Genomic DNA, 14,640 nt, shown 5'->3' with positions numbered 1-14,640 from the left:
GTACACAGCATGTTATGGCAGACAACATTTAATTGCTGTCGTTTCTTGATGGGTAGTTCTGCTTTGGTATTATGGTGACAAAGGTAATAATGGGCATCACAAAGTGCCCAGCCTGCCGGCAGAGCAGGGTTAATCGGCACCTCTGTCTGGAGAGCACTGCTGGTTTAGTCTCGGCTGAGCTCCCCACTCAATCCAGGCCAAATTCAGCCATCACTGATGTTAATGTGTGCCAGCCACTTATTAAATAATCTTGAAAAAGAGAATATAACCAACAGGACAGAAAAAACAGGGCAGACAGAAGTCAGTACAAAAGCCAGCACGCTCCTCTGACCTGCGGCAGCAGGGACATGGGAACGGGGCAGAAGGAAGGGGCACAGAGTTCCACTGGTGACACCATTTTGCGTTATGCAGAAAAGACAGCAAGATAAAGCAGGCTATCACTGGAACAATATTATCCATCTTCTCAAATGGCGTTCATCTCTGTTTTAGGAAAAACAGCTCTATCAAAAACAGCTTCATAAATTAAAGAGGCATCCAAACCTTGTAGACTTGTCCGTATGTCCCATTTCCAACAACCTGCACCAGTTCAAATATTCCCGCAGGGTCCTGCAAAAAGCAGAAAAAATAACATTATTCAGAGCAAAGCAACCACTTCGTAAGGGAGGGTAACCATACACAATCAAAATGAAAACACCTGTGGCACATGTCCTAATGATTGGCATAACACACTGGAAACAGCCAAATGACAATATAAGAAATACATTATTATTAGAGTTTTCAGTCAAGTTGCTGAAAACTCTATACACAAAACAAGTCAGCGAAGATTTGTAGCACGGCAACATGACAGATATAAAAAATAATGGAGACGCGTGAAGAACACAGGAATTCATCTGATTCAGCTCAGCAGCAGAATAAACTTCAGGCTCCCTAAGCCTTAAAACACTGAGCTAGCCTGGAGGCTGAGCTGCTGTCTTCTGCTATGAAAGACTTTGCACTAGCAATGTAACAAAGGAAAGAACCTAAATAATGGAACTGAAAAAATGCTATATAAAGCATCTGAGCCCAATTACCTTACAGAAGGGAAATGTACCATCCCAGGCAATGTTAACACTACAGGGAGCCTGAGAACGCTCAGCCGTCCTGCTCTGCATATGTCACAAGGTGAATTGGACTGATGGATTGAAGTCTCGGCTTTGAACGCCAGCTAGATTGCTGTTCATTTACATGAGAGATTCACGTGTCAGGTGATCAGTGTACCACACCACAAGAACCAACTTTCCCTCTACTGGTTTAGCACCACTTGCTGTAAACCCAACCACGGCAGTAGATGCCCTCCAATAACGAGATGCTGCAGCCTTTCAGATAGAGCAAGGCCATCTTGCTGCAAGGCACTGGCCAGCACATGTTCGCTCCTGCATGACTGAGCGTGTTAAGAAATCTGTTCCTGCAGTTAAAACTCACTTGAGAGATTTATATAAAACCATTAAGAACCCTAGAGACCAGTTTCTTGGTTTCTGGCTGAGCCATTTATCAGTCCGCTCATTTCTTGGGATGATATCATCGAGAGATTTATATAAAATATTATTAACTCCATGTGTCAGTTTTACATCTGTTTCAGCAATCTGTCATATCGGTTGATGCCTCACACACATCTACGACCCTGGTTGCAAAACATCCCCTTTTCTTAATGTATCAAGCTACTTCTCCACTCCACTTATATGTTATGCTTTTAATATAAATAATGCTTACTTCATATCTGATATGGAAATGTTTACATCAGCAAAATCCCAGAGGAAACATACAGGCTTTTTTGTGGGCAGATTCTGCCTTTACTGGCACAACTGTCAGGACAAATGGCAATACCTTTCAGTGTCAGAGCAATACAGCACTGACTTCCACCAACAAGAGTACTCATGGGTTAATTTGTTTTTTGCCTTTAAGTTAAATGAATTTTAATCTTACACTTCCTGGATTGTCAACCTCACAAGACTTTTTTTTTTAAAAAAAACTGATTAACAATGCATAAACCAGATCAAATCACTTTTGACCCATGCACAGGCCACTCTGTCATTTCTTTTCTATCTCATTTTTAAAGACCAGGCAATAAGGCATGGCTTTCTAGATTTAAACCCCAACTCTAAAAGCCCTCACACAAAAGGAAATCAGCGGGGCCACTCGTGTATGGAGCTAAGTGCAGGCATAGGAAAGCTGGCAACACTGGGATCTTTGTAAGGTGCTTTTCTTCCTCCTCATTTCTTCATTTTGCATTTCTACTCCTCTTGGATATAAACGAGCCTTACCATACACTTCGCTTCAGCACAGCTAAAGCCAGCAGCAATCCGCTGCTGCTGCTAAAGCAACAGGTGAGTGGTGCAAACCTCTGCTTGGCGCACGCCCTTCCCACAGAGCCGTGCTGTCGGTGCACGCAGCCCATGCACTGCTGGACACGGCAGCACCCCGAGGAGCCCTGCCAGAGCCAGGTCCCCGTGCACAGCGCCTGCCGTGCCCCTCCGCAGCAAGCGCGACCAGTGCCCCGCTCCCACGCTTCCCCTGCAGAAAGCAGCGTGGCGGAGTTCAGAGGGATTCATAGCACGCAGAAACCTAGAGGAACATAAACCGCACTTTCAACTCGGAGTTTGCAACTGTGCCTCTGACTTAAACTCATGCTCTGTCCCCCTTCTTCTTCTCCAAGCTTATTTATTAAGGAAATATAATAATGTGCCTCAAAATCAGCTCCTCTCTCTCCCTCCAATCAATTTCATGCCAATTTAGCATACTAACAGCTTCCTTCTAAAGGCTTCACTCTAGGAAAGAAACCCAAACAATTATCTAAATAAATGTTAGCATTAACTTTAATACAGCGAAAATCCTACCCTGTCCTTGCTAGCCAACTGAGCATTTAACGTCTACAGCCCGCGCAGCTCTGAGTGCAGCCAAAATACTTGGCCACCTCTCTTCTTTTAATCAGGACACCGTAGTGAACTGAGCCTCGTTAAGAGTCATAAAATATATTAATCTGGGCTCTGACTTTGGTCCTTGGATTGCCCTTGTTTGCTTGGATATCAGCACTGCATTGTTCGCTGGCATTCTTCACAATAGGCCACCTTCTTAATTACCTTGGAGCTGGGTATCATCTTTGATGTAGTGCTTCCTCTCAGCTACCGTGTAAGCCTCGTGGTCCATCCACCCCTTTACCAGCCAGCACCTGCCAAACTGCAAGGTTCGCTTTGACAGATGCCAAAATCCTGGCCTGAACATTCATCACTTTAAGGTTAATTACTGTAATGCACCGTACCATATGGTGGCCTTCTTGCCTTCCTGCAAGTCAGGTGCAGAGTACCCAAAAGGCAAGAGCAAGACCACTGACCCAGAGGCTCCCAGGGCACATCCATCTCCTCTGCGAGGCAGAATGAAAAACCAGGCATGCTGGAAGAGCCTGACTGAAACACGCTTTTCACAGTCTCTGCAGCTAAACAAAGTTCAGGTGTCTGAAGCTCAGGTTCTTCTATAGGGCCTCGGTAACGCAGAAATAGAGGCTTCTAAACCATCTGACTCCCCTGATGAACCCAGGGCAGAAGCATCCCAACAAGATCCTCTGGCCACATCTGGAGACTACAGCCCAAACCACCTCTTTCCAGGAAAAGGGGAAAGCCCTGCTGAGCACCCATGTGGAGGGGAGCAAGGCCAGCCGGTGCAGTTTGGGTACGGCCCCCATCACAGCCGTACCTCCCCGCTGAACCTCCCCAGGGCAGCGAGGCTGGTGGGAGCACAGCACCGGGCACCCGGGACAAGGCAGAGGTACAGCACCCATCTTCACAGGATTCCTACAGCCCAACCTCGCCCGCCTCCCGTTTCCCACCAAGCACAAACCCCAAACTAAGGCTGCTGATGTGCCGAAAAGGTCTCCTCTGAGAAGACGTCTGTCCCTTCCCCCGCCAAGGCTGGAACCCACAGCACTTACAGCCCCGGCGAGGCTTCTGCATGGACAGGTTTTGACACAAAACCTGCTCTCGGGTTTGCAGCACTACTCTTTTTCAAACTTAACCTGGTTTCTTATCGTATATTTAAGATATAAGAGATAAGGTTCATCTACTAAAGCACTAAAGAAGAACTTCCACTATTTTGCCTTACTCCCCCCTACAGGGACAAGTTAAATCTGTTTGCCTAGCCAGGAGCTTTGTGCCATCTTCACAAACCTCAGCGTCTCTGCTGCTTTTCTTCTTTCTGGCTCTGGTCTGCAACACCCTCCTCACCATGTGATTATTGCAAAGGCTTCTCCTAGCCCTCTTTTTTGGTTTGTGTGATTTTTGGGTTTGGTTGATTTTTTGTTTTGTTTGGTTTTTTTTGTTGTTGTTGTTTGGTTGTTTTGTTGTTGGTTTTTTTTTTCTCTGATATTTTTAGCAAGTAGCTTGCCTTGGTTTCACTGTCTGGGGCTGACTGCTTTTTGCCACAATTGAACTCTTCCCTCTTCTTCTGTGGGGAGCGCTCCAGAAACAAACTGCCTTGGCTGGGCTGGGTATGGGAAGCCACGGGTCTACGGGCATCCTTCACTGCCCGGTTAACTGTCTGTGGACCCAAAACACTAACAGTGTAGCTTTAACCTGGCGAAAAGTTTGGATTGTGTTAAAAACCTAAAACCACGAGAGGATAATGATAAAAATTCACAGGAAACTAGGTGAAGGCTTTTTTAGGTTGGGGTGTTTTTTTTTTTTTTTAATTGGGGGGGGGGGAGCCCAAACCTCAGCAAAACGCACAAAAACCAAAACTCCCCGCACGTATTTTCTTCTAGAAAATCCTCATTTCTCACGTGTTTTCTCCCCGCAGCATTCGCGTCACCCTGGAGCACCCCGGGGGGAGCTGTCTGTCACCCGGGGGGAAGCGCACCTCCGCGGCGGGGAGCGACGTGGGGCCCGGGCCCGGCTCCGCTCACGCCGAACGCGCCTGCCCGGCCCCCCCGCCCCGCGGCCCGCTGAGACACCACACGCACGGCATCGCCCCGCTCCCCCCGGTCCCTCCCTCCCGCACGGCATCGCCCCGCTTGCTCCCTCCCTCCCTCCCGCACGGCATCGCCCCGCTCCGACACCCTCCCGGCACGGCATCGCCCCGCACCCCCCGCTCCGACACCCGCACGCACGGCATCGCCCCGCACCCCCCGCCCGGCGCGGGTGTCCCAGCCGCGGAGGCAGCCCGCAGCGCCGGCGCCTCTCCACGCACAGCGGCCCCCCCAGACAAGGGGGACCCCCCGGGGTGAAGCCTTCGCACAGCCCTGCGGCGGGGCTGCAGCGGCGGGGAGGGGGCGCGGGCAGCCCCGTGCCCGGAGGAAGGGGGGTCTCACCGCCCGCAGGACGGCGGGGAGGAAGGGCGCCCGCCCCCGCCCCTCCTTACCCGCAGGGCCGCCAGGTCGATGCCGTCCAGGCTGCGGGCGGCGCAGTCCCGGGCCATGGCGCTCCGCACCGCGGGCAGCGCTCCGCTGCGCTCCGCCGGCCCCAGCTAACGGTCCCGCGGGCGGCCCGCGGCGGCCCGGCCGTGCCCCGGCGGGCGCAGGGAGGCGGGCATGCCCGCCCGCCCCACGGCCCTCCCCGCCCGCGGAGGCAGCCCCGGGCCGCGCCGCCGCCGGCAACTTTCGCCCAGACGGTTCCTCGGGAAAAAGTTTGCGAGGAAGTGACGTGCCGCGCCGCGCCGGGGGCCGGGGCCACCTGCTGCCGGCGGGGGCGGCCCCCGGGCGGTGAGGGGGGATCCGCGGGTGCTGCCCGGCCACGCACACCGGCCCCGCCGCGCCTGCCCACGCGCCGCCCCACGCGTGTCCCCGTCCCGCCCCTCCCCCCCTCCCGCCGCCGGAGCCCCGCGGCCGCCTCAGCCTCAGCCCGGGGTGTCGCCGCGGGGCCCCGCAGGCTGGCGCCGGCCCGGGGCAGCACCGGGGGGAGAGCCCGGGGGTCCCCGGGGTGCGGTCGGTGCCACGGGGCTGGCCGAAGGTGCACCAGCCGCTTAAAAAAAAACACTCCCAAAAAGCCAAAACAAACAAAAACTTTACACCCCCCAACTATATAAAAAACCCCCTTAAACTAACCCCCACCTCCCAAACTACATTAACAAATAATAAAAATAAAGCTAGCGGCCACAAGCACTTCAAGACCCTGTCCCCAAGGGGATGAGCGTGGCACAGACGAGCCCCCCAAGGTGACGGTGACGCTGCCCGCAGCACCACACTCGCTCCGAGCCATCGTGGTGGCCCCCGCAGCCCCGGCTACGCTGGCCACAAGCCGCTGGGCAAGCCCGGCCCCAGGCCCGCAGCCAGCTCCCCAAAGGCAGCGCGCTGCTATCGGCTCCGCTGCCCCGTACAGCCTCCTTCACCCTGTAATTATGAGCGGGAAAAAGAACATCGCCTGCAACTATTGTAGCGGGTTGGAAGGACGTGGATATTTTTGAGTCTGATATTTAGAGAGAGGAAAAAAAAATAAATAAATTGGTGGACATGCACATTTCTGAGATGAAGTCCTTAAACATCCCTGAAGGATGCTTAGGGCTGGGGCATTGCCGCCTTGCAGGGAGCGAGCAAAGGGGCCCAAATTCTGAAGCGGTATCAAACACAGGCGTGAAATTAAGACAAAGTGGTCTGAGCATCTTTGGTGCCTGTTGGCACAGCATGGCAGACACGATGCCAGCAGCAGAGTGGCGGTGTTGTAATAAAGGCATTTGGCAATTTCCTTGACAGAAATGCTGATGCATCATTCAGCTTCAGAGTATTCTTTTAAAGCAGCCCACGCTGGGTACGTTATCTGCTAAAGCGACCCTGGCTTTTGCTCTCCGTCTGCCTGTAGGCCAGCGTAGTGATGCACCGCTAACAGATTTGAGGCCAATTGCTGCAGTAAAGCGTAAGTTTGTTGTAAATGGGCCTAACGCAGCTACGCACGATGGACAGAAATCCACACACAGCAACAGCCCAGCCCAAGCCCCTCTCTATGCCCAGCCCAGCCCCTGCTCTCCCCTGGGCAGCGTTCGGAAAATTCTGGCCCTCACACCACCTTTGAGAAGCTACAGTTTTGCTCCCCATTATAGCCTTCCTGCCTTACATAAATCCATCATTAGCCTTTTTGCTTGTGTTATTTCTCACAATCCCTCTTTATCTCTTCCCTAACCTTTGGGCTGTCCTTTGTCTCCTGCCACTTTCCACTTCCTTCCTGCTTCCCTGGTGAGAACTGGTGTGAAACTCCCGGCTGCTGCCTGCCAAACACCCTCTCTCTTGCTCCATCTCTTAGATTCTTTGCTGAAATTAATCTTGCTCGCCTCTGGTGAGTGCTCCAACCTGAGGATTAATTTCCACTTGACACAGCTCTATCCAAAAACGATAGGAAAATCTGGTTTTAGAAGTATAATATGGCTCGCAGTACTTCTGCAGGCATGTCTCAGTATCTCTTTGCTATGTGCTTTTACACCCACCTTTCACCATCTTGCCTACGCTGGTAGAGCTTCCGTGGATGCTCCAGTCCCACTCGCACCATCATGGGCAGAAATTTTAAGCGATTCTCCCCTGGCTGCTGAGGCAGGCAGCACATCTTTTCCCCATAAAGGCCTTGCAGATATAACAGAAGCAACAGCTGTTTTGTCACTGATATCTGCAGCAGACCCGTTGAGGGTGACAATGCCACCAGGACAAGGTTACTTATCAGAGTAGAACCAGATTTACAAGCCCCACGTTCCTCATCACCAGCCTGATGTTTGGTCCCTCTTAGAAACTGTGCTCCTTGTGCCCCCTGCGGCCCCGTGCCCTGCTTCTGCTGCTGCTGGTTTGCAAGTGGGCTGTCCCACCTTGCTCTTCTGCACGAAGCCACATGGCAGAATAACTCCCAGGAATCAGAAAATTCAATGCCTTAGTGCAACCTGGCTGTTTACAAATTAATAAGCTATGCTCATCTTATCAATAATGAAAGTGAACAGGATCCCTTAAGAATAAATTATTTTTTAAAAAAAAAAACCACAACAAACACAAGAAACAATCAAATGCCATCAGTACAGCTTTGCTCTCCAACGGCGTAGTCACACCCCTGCAGCCAAATTCAGCAACCACAGACCTGAACATAAAACCCGTTCAAATGTCTATGTGCATGCAAAGGATGTTTTGTGTTAAAAGGGAAGTGCAAGCACGAAGGGGGAAGAACTTCCTTTGTTTCAGCAAAGGAAATGCCATTGTACCCCAGAAGTACAGGGCTAATCCAGAGCTCCTCTGTCCGCACCCTTACCCCCCACCCCAAACTCAGGTTTGGGTCCATAATAATATTGCTAATAGTAATTGCCCCTGCCAGACGTGACACTCAGCAAAGGAAGGGAGTGTTTAAAGCTGAGGCTCAAATTCACATGCTGCCCCGTTTCCTTTAGCTTTGTTTACGCTGGGGTCTCAGCTACAGGTGTGAAGCTGGCAGAGAAAAAAAACCCAGCAGATAACTCGGACCAGAACAGGATTTCCTGTCTGCGGGAAATAAACAGCTTCTTACAACGTGGTTTCAGTCTGAACTGGAAAAGCTGAGTCTTTTCAGCCTCTCTTAGTCTTCTGAACTGTAAATTCAGAGAAAATACCACTCAGAATAACTCAAGAGTCTTCTCCCCGAAATACCCCCCGCCGCCCCCCCCGACACACACATCCCCAACAGTGCCCAGGGAATGGACACCCCTGCTGCTTCCACGGCTGCAGGGCCAGCAGCTCACGCCACATCTGCAGCTCCAGAGCCAACCCTCTGCACAGACTTCCCAGCGTTTTCAGGACCCAAGTCCTAGCTCTACAACCCTGAGCCTAGAAATCCCACAGCTCAAGTTCGGTGCTCTGCTGCAGAGGGAGGAGGCAAATCCCTCTGGGAGCTTCGTGGTCCCCTGCTCGCAGCTTCATGGCAGGGAGCCCGAGCCTGACCCCTGCGTGCCAGCCCTCCCCAGGACTCTCTGCAGCAGCTCCCCAGCACTTGCTCCAGGGTCACGCAGGATGCCTGTGAACACCAGCTTTCCTTGGCGCTAAAGCACTCCCCGAGAGATGTATTTTGCTGGAATTTTTCTTACCTCCTGTAAGAGAGCTGCATTCTGCCATTACCAGAGGTGCCTCATCAGACTATCGCCCAGACACGAGCACCTTTCTCCCAGAATAAGAATCCTTTACAAAATTCCCCATGATGTTTGCTTTTTATTCGAACTAGAGATTTTAGACATATCTTTAGAGTTTCTCTAGGGCACAACCCTTAGCCAAGAGGCAGCAAAGTGATACAAAAGCCCATGAAATCCTCTTATGACTACAGACTTCACCCTCCCTTCCAGAAGCTCTCTCTGGATTGCTGGCAGAGGAGGGCCAATCTTTTTGCCTGATGCTTTCAGAAACCATTTTGTCCTCGTTTGGTTGCACCAGAACCAGAAGATTACCAGCTGTTAAACACTGATTACAGGAGAGTCAACGGGTGGCCAACAGCCTGCATGGTATTAACCCCAACACACATCCATGAGCAGGGTCTCTTGGCCGCTGCTTGAATTCATTACCATTTACAGCATCATTCTGGAAGTGATTTATTGTTACTAATGCTTTTTATGAAGTCCTGGAGTAGAAAAAAAAAAACCAACAAAAAAACAACCCTTGATTTATTAAGCCAGCCACTAACTTTAAAGTTGTCCCCTTCCGTTTCAAATTACGGCATGGTTTAGTACCGTGGGTGGCTTTGCTAGACTGTCAGGAACAAAGTTACACATTAAAAAACTGTCTAGGATTGTATACAGCCTGGTGGCAGTCACACAAAGCCATGAGTACTATGTGATGAATACAGAAAAGTCGGGAATACTTTCATCAGGTCACACCTTGGAAAACATCGGTATAACTTAGCACAGCTGCTGCAAAAATTCTTTGGATTACAGGGGAAAGATTTGAGTTTCAGGCCATGGACACCCAGTTACTTAGACTCCAGTTTAGTTAAAAGATGCTAAAGGAGATGAACCACCCAATCCACTTCATAGCTTCAGTATTTCTGTGACCCATCCCTGCAGTGCTTGGAAATCACAGAAAGATGTTTTTGTTTTCAATGGATTGTTGGATCAGGCTCTAAATATTTCTCATGCTTTCTCCTATTTAAACCAAAGAAGACTTCACTTCATTCCAAACACATTAAGGCTGGGCCCAAAAGTCATATTTAAACCTGAACGTCTTCAGATTTGCACTTTGCAGAGGCTGCTGCATTGGGATCGAGAGACAGTTACTACCTCAAGTAAACTGGCAACACCAGAAATCCAGACAAACCAACCAAAACAGTCATTTCCCATACAATACTCGGGAGCACATACAGTAGTTTTCGGCTCTTTAAAAATTAAATAACTTCTTCCAGCTCCTGGCAGCCGTGCTAGTTCAGTTTCACAGGATATCCAAAACGAGACCAAACAGCCTCCTTCCCAAAGGATTCCTGAGCGGACAGGCAAGCTGGAAAAAGCGCCTCTCACTACTGTAATCACAGCCAGGATGTCCACCTCGTTTCCCAGGGTAAAGCTTAAAATACAGGTCTCCCACAAGGCTTGTGTCCAAACGCCGCTCACCGTGACTCTTGCAGAAATTCATCTTCTTCTCAATTGCACACAAAGCAGCCTGCCGGAGGGAAGCGTGTCCCTACGCATGGCACGTAGAGAGCACGAGGAACCCTCTCCCAGCAGGACTGATAACCCTCCTTCACTGCCTGACCCATGACTTCACAGCATTGTTTCAGCGCGGCACTTTGGATTTCTCAAGCAGGAACGCTGCTGGCAGGGTCCCATTTCCCGTCAGCCCAGCACACAGCCCGGCCAGCCCTGACAGCACCACACAAACGCTTGCAGGGAGAAGAGTCCTATTTTCTGGAATGATGATATTTTGCACTTCTGGCTCTCGGACTCTCAGTTCCAGTGCCAAAGGAATGCTCAATTGTGATTTTATGCAGTAACACACAAACCACACAGATAACTGTTTCCCTGCGTGAAAGCCATTTCTGTTACACCGTCTCCCCATTAAAGTTTTAAAGTTTTTCCTACTGATTTTCTTTTCTTTCCTACGTCACCAGGAATTTCACTGTATGCCTGCTATCAGAACACCAACACGTTATCTGCATGCTACAGTAACACCAGTGCACGAAGGCTGGCTGGCAATTTGGCAAAATTAAAGAGCAAGATGATTTATTGAAACAAACCGAACTCGTACATTTGAGATGACCATCGTATATTACTGGTGTGCAACCATCTGCCTAGCTGTGAGTTTTTCTCTTCCCTCCCATCTTCTGCAAAGTGATTTCTTCATTCAAAGCCGCAACCATTTTAAACGCCGTGCAAGGAACAGTAGCTATATGTTACTAGGTCATCAGATCCCAATGGGGTTTGTGAATACCATAAAGAATTTCAGCCCAACATCTGTCTGCTCCCTGAAACAGATGCAATTATGGGAAAAAATAACTGCTGCTTCTTCACAGACAGATTTCTCAGTAAAAAGAAACCAAAGAAAACTGACATAGCACAGTTTAATCACTTAATCACATTAAATTTATCAGTCAAAATATCATGTGGCATATGTTTGTTTTTTTGTGAAAGCTAGTCAAGTTGTGGTAACTTTTCTGGCAGACAGGCAGAGGGTTTTTTTGACTTTTAAAAAATCTTGCAGGCATGGTTTTGGTTTTGCCAACCCAATGCTAACCTTGGATGACTCAGACCACAGTTCCCTTTTATCCAAACCACTGAAGTTTGGTGGTTAGCTAAGAAGGAACTGGTATCTGAATCACCCTTGGTTTAGAGGAATTGTCAGATAAAAGTCTTGGGCACGGGGTTTTGGGGGCAGGGTGTTGGCTGGGATTTTTCCCCCCCCTCTTCCCCAAAGGAAAGAAAAAAACCCCAGTAACTTTAAAAGCAGGGACACCGTTCAATGTAATTTAAAAAATGAAAAAACAAACCAACCAAACAACTTTATCCTATCTTTTTAACCTTTCCAATGTCACGTGTCAGTCTGTGTATATTCTTAGTAAATGAAACAGATTTTTTTAGTCATGTTGCAAGCCTAACCTGTGCCTCACAAAATGACACAATTTTAACCTTTTCTTCAGCTACACAAAAACCACAACATCATTGCTCAAGTCCCAGTTACACATTTGCAGTTCCCAGACCCCCTGCTTCTCCTTTTCTTAGAGGGAAAAAAAAAAAAAAAAAAAGTAAAAAAAATTTAAAAAAAACCCAACCACAAAAATCGTCATTTATCCCCCATCCAGCCCACTGGAACAAAACCTGCCCTCTGTGACCTACTAAACATCTTCAGGGAAGCCTCCTCTATTCTCACTCCAATTTCTATTTAGTTCCAAGTTGCTTTTCATCTCGGTAGTTTGTCAACTTTGAACATTTCAAACACACTCGGGCACACACAGTGCCAGAGCCTTTTAAATCCTCTTTTCCTCAAGGGAAATGTATCCCGTCTTTGGGAGGTTGCTTCGTGCGTGTGTGTGTGTGTGTGTGTGTGTGACTGCAGGATGGGAAAAGCAAGGGGAAGCTCATCTGAGCCTTGAGCAATCGAGTCCTCTTCCAACACTAACTCATGAATAAGTCCTGTATATCCTTGCCAGCCCTGTCTAAACATTCTCTATCTTTGTATATTAATAACCAGCGTATAACTTCCAGCCAAGTTTCAATGATGTCTGTAACACCGTGTTCAGTCTGCTAACCAGCAGCACGGCTCCCGTGAGGGTCTGTCGGGATACTGGCCACGCTGGGAAAGCAGTGGGTAGGGGCGCCCGCCTTGCTGCTGCTGCACAGCGCAGCTGTCAGCTGAGGCTATAAACATTTTAAAAATTAAATTTGACAAGTTGTTTAGCGGCTTGGGAAGAACGGGAAGTCGCTGCGCAGTCATTCACCGATATGTAGTCTCAGTACAGCCTCTGCCAGTTATTCACTGATATTTAGCCATGGAAGTTCTGTGGGCGAGGGATGTGTCTGCGCAGCTCTGAGGCCGGGCGTATTCCCTGCTTTTATTGATAACCTGGAAACAAATCCCAAATCATTGCTGCATAGTTCAGAGAGGACAGAAAGCCGCAGCTTAGCAAGAGGCACAGGGCTACACCTGTATGCGCACATGGCTCAGTGACCTAAACCCATTTAAACATTCACCTTTGCAGCTCGTTCCCGGTTCGTGCAAGCCCAGCTTGTGTGCAGCGGGGTGGAAGGGCCATGGCACAGACCCTTCTCCCCGTGCCAGCCTGGTGCAGCCGGGACACTGCCCACAGCACTGCATCCTGGAGGCAATCACAAACCATGCCAAACACCGCAGGTCCGCGGGAACGCCTTGGTGCAGCGCTGTGCCAAAAGGGCTGATGGGCTCACGGCTGCAGCAGCAGAGCAGACCGGGAAAGGGACTTTACATCCCATACGGCTTTGCTGAGGTGGATGCTGGAGCTGCTGTTCCAGCGTCTTTCTAATAATGGGCAGAGCAGAAATGAAGGCTGGGATTCAGCACAAGGAAGCGGCACAAAACCGAATAACTGCAGACAAAATGCCTTACTGTGCCCACCTTGAATAGCTAAAGCTCTTACCTTGCTAAAAAGAGAAGTGGCTTTATATTTTCTCCCAAGGAAATAACAGTGGGTATTTTAATAATAAAAGCCCTAATGAGAGCCAGCAGCTGAAACAGAAATCAGACAAAACCCAAAACAACCCCCAGCCCAACAAAGTAGAAATCAAGGCACCATGTGTTAACAGACCTGTTGGTTTCCATTTCTCATGGATCTCTCACTTTCCAGTTCCCAGGGTAAGTGAAAGAGCGCTCAGACCTCCCCAAACAGCAGCTGCTTTCAGCGGCCTCCCAGACTGTTTCACTAGTCCAAAGCAGCTGGCGAACAAGATGTCCTGACCATGACACCTCCTGTGCCACCCAGGAATCCCATCCCCTCCGGAGGGCTGCCTGGCTGCTTTACAGTAGCCAAGCCACAGCCCAGCCCTGACACCCTGTAGCACACTAGGGCTTAGCCTTCCAGCAGGGAGACCTGGGGATTTAAACCAGCTTCCCTTTTTGCAGCAGCTTAAGTTCTTTAAGGAGTTTAGCTCCATAAACCAATTAAACATCTTTAAGTCCTTGAGCTCTCATACCTTCTCCAAGCAGCCTGCATGCTTACATTGCTTGAAAGGGTGAAAGCTCATTTCATCTAGGCGAGACCTGAGCATCTCACAAGGTCACGGGGCGAGCAATCCCAAGCAGAGCTGGTGAGGCTGGAATCCTCTGCAGAGCAATTCTGGGGTGCCGCAGGAGTGCGGCACCCTTCCTGCAAGCAAATTCTTCCAGGTTTGGAAAAGGCCGACTTTACCTTTAATTCTTTGCTTTCTAGAAGCCCCAGTTCTAGGTTATAAAGTAATAGGCGGCCCACGAGCTCATAAACTTCATGCGCTAAGAGTGGGAGTAAAACAGCCATTATGTGCATTTACACATCCACTGTGGCAGCGCGGGCAGGCGTAACTGTGTCACCCCCTCGAGTCCCATCCCAATGCCTTATCTGCCCTTGCTGCCTTTTTCCTTTGGATTAGTTAACACTAAAAGGAGGAGGACGCTAATACAGTCATTTGATATTTAAACATGAAAGCTTACAACCAAGTCTCTGAAGTACTGTTTCAGGCTTTTTTGTTTTGTCTTTAAAT

General features: G+C 49.6%; 1 protein-coding gene across 3 annotated transcripts in view; it reads right to left on the bottom strand.

The window, feature by feature from the left end:
- NRK (Nik related kinase) overlaps positions 1 to 5,648 on the bottom strand; it is a 108,116-nt gene extending 102,468 nt beyond the window's left edge. The window contains exons 1-2 of one of the 3 annotated variants that reach the window (XM_040614298.1): positions 5,386 to 5,648; positions 541 to 606 (exon numbers count right to left, since the gene is read on the bottom strand). In XM_040614298.1, the coding sequence (XP_040470232.1) occupies positions 541 to 606; positions 5,386 to 5,442 (123 nt within the window). In that variant the 5' untranslated portion in view covers positions 5,443 to 5,648. The remainder of the gene's footprint in view (positions 1 to 540; positions 607 to 5,385) is intronic. The other 2 variants (XM_040614299.1, XM_040614297.1) reach the window with 2 other exon arrangements.
- Positions 5,649 to 14,640: the final 8,992 nt, after the last annotated feature.

The sequence above is a fragment of the Falco naumanni genome, chromosome 14, assembly GCF_017639655.2.
Source record: "Falco naumanni isolate bFalNau1 chromosome 14, bFalNau1.pat, whole genome shotgun sequence".
Classification (NCBI taxonomy): Eukaryota; Metazoa; Chordata; class Aves; order Falconiformes; family Falconidae; genus Falco; species Falco naumanni.
Note: the sequence above shows the minus strand (reverse complement) of the source record. Positions and strands in the feature narration are given on the sequence as shown.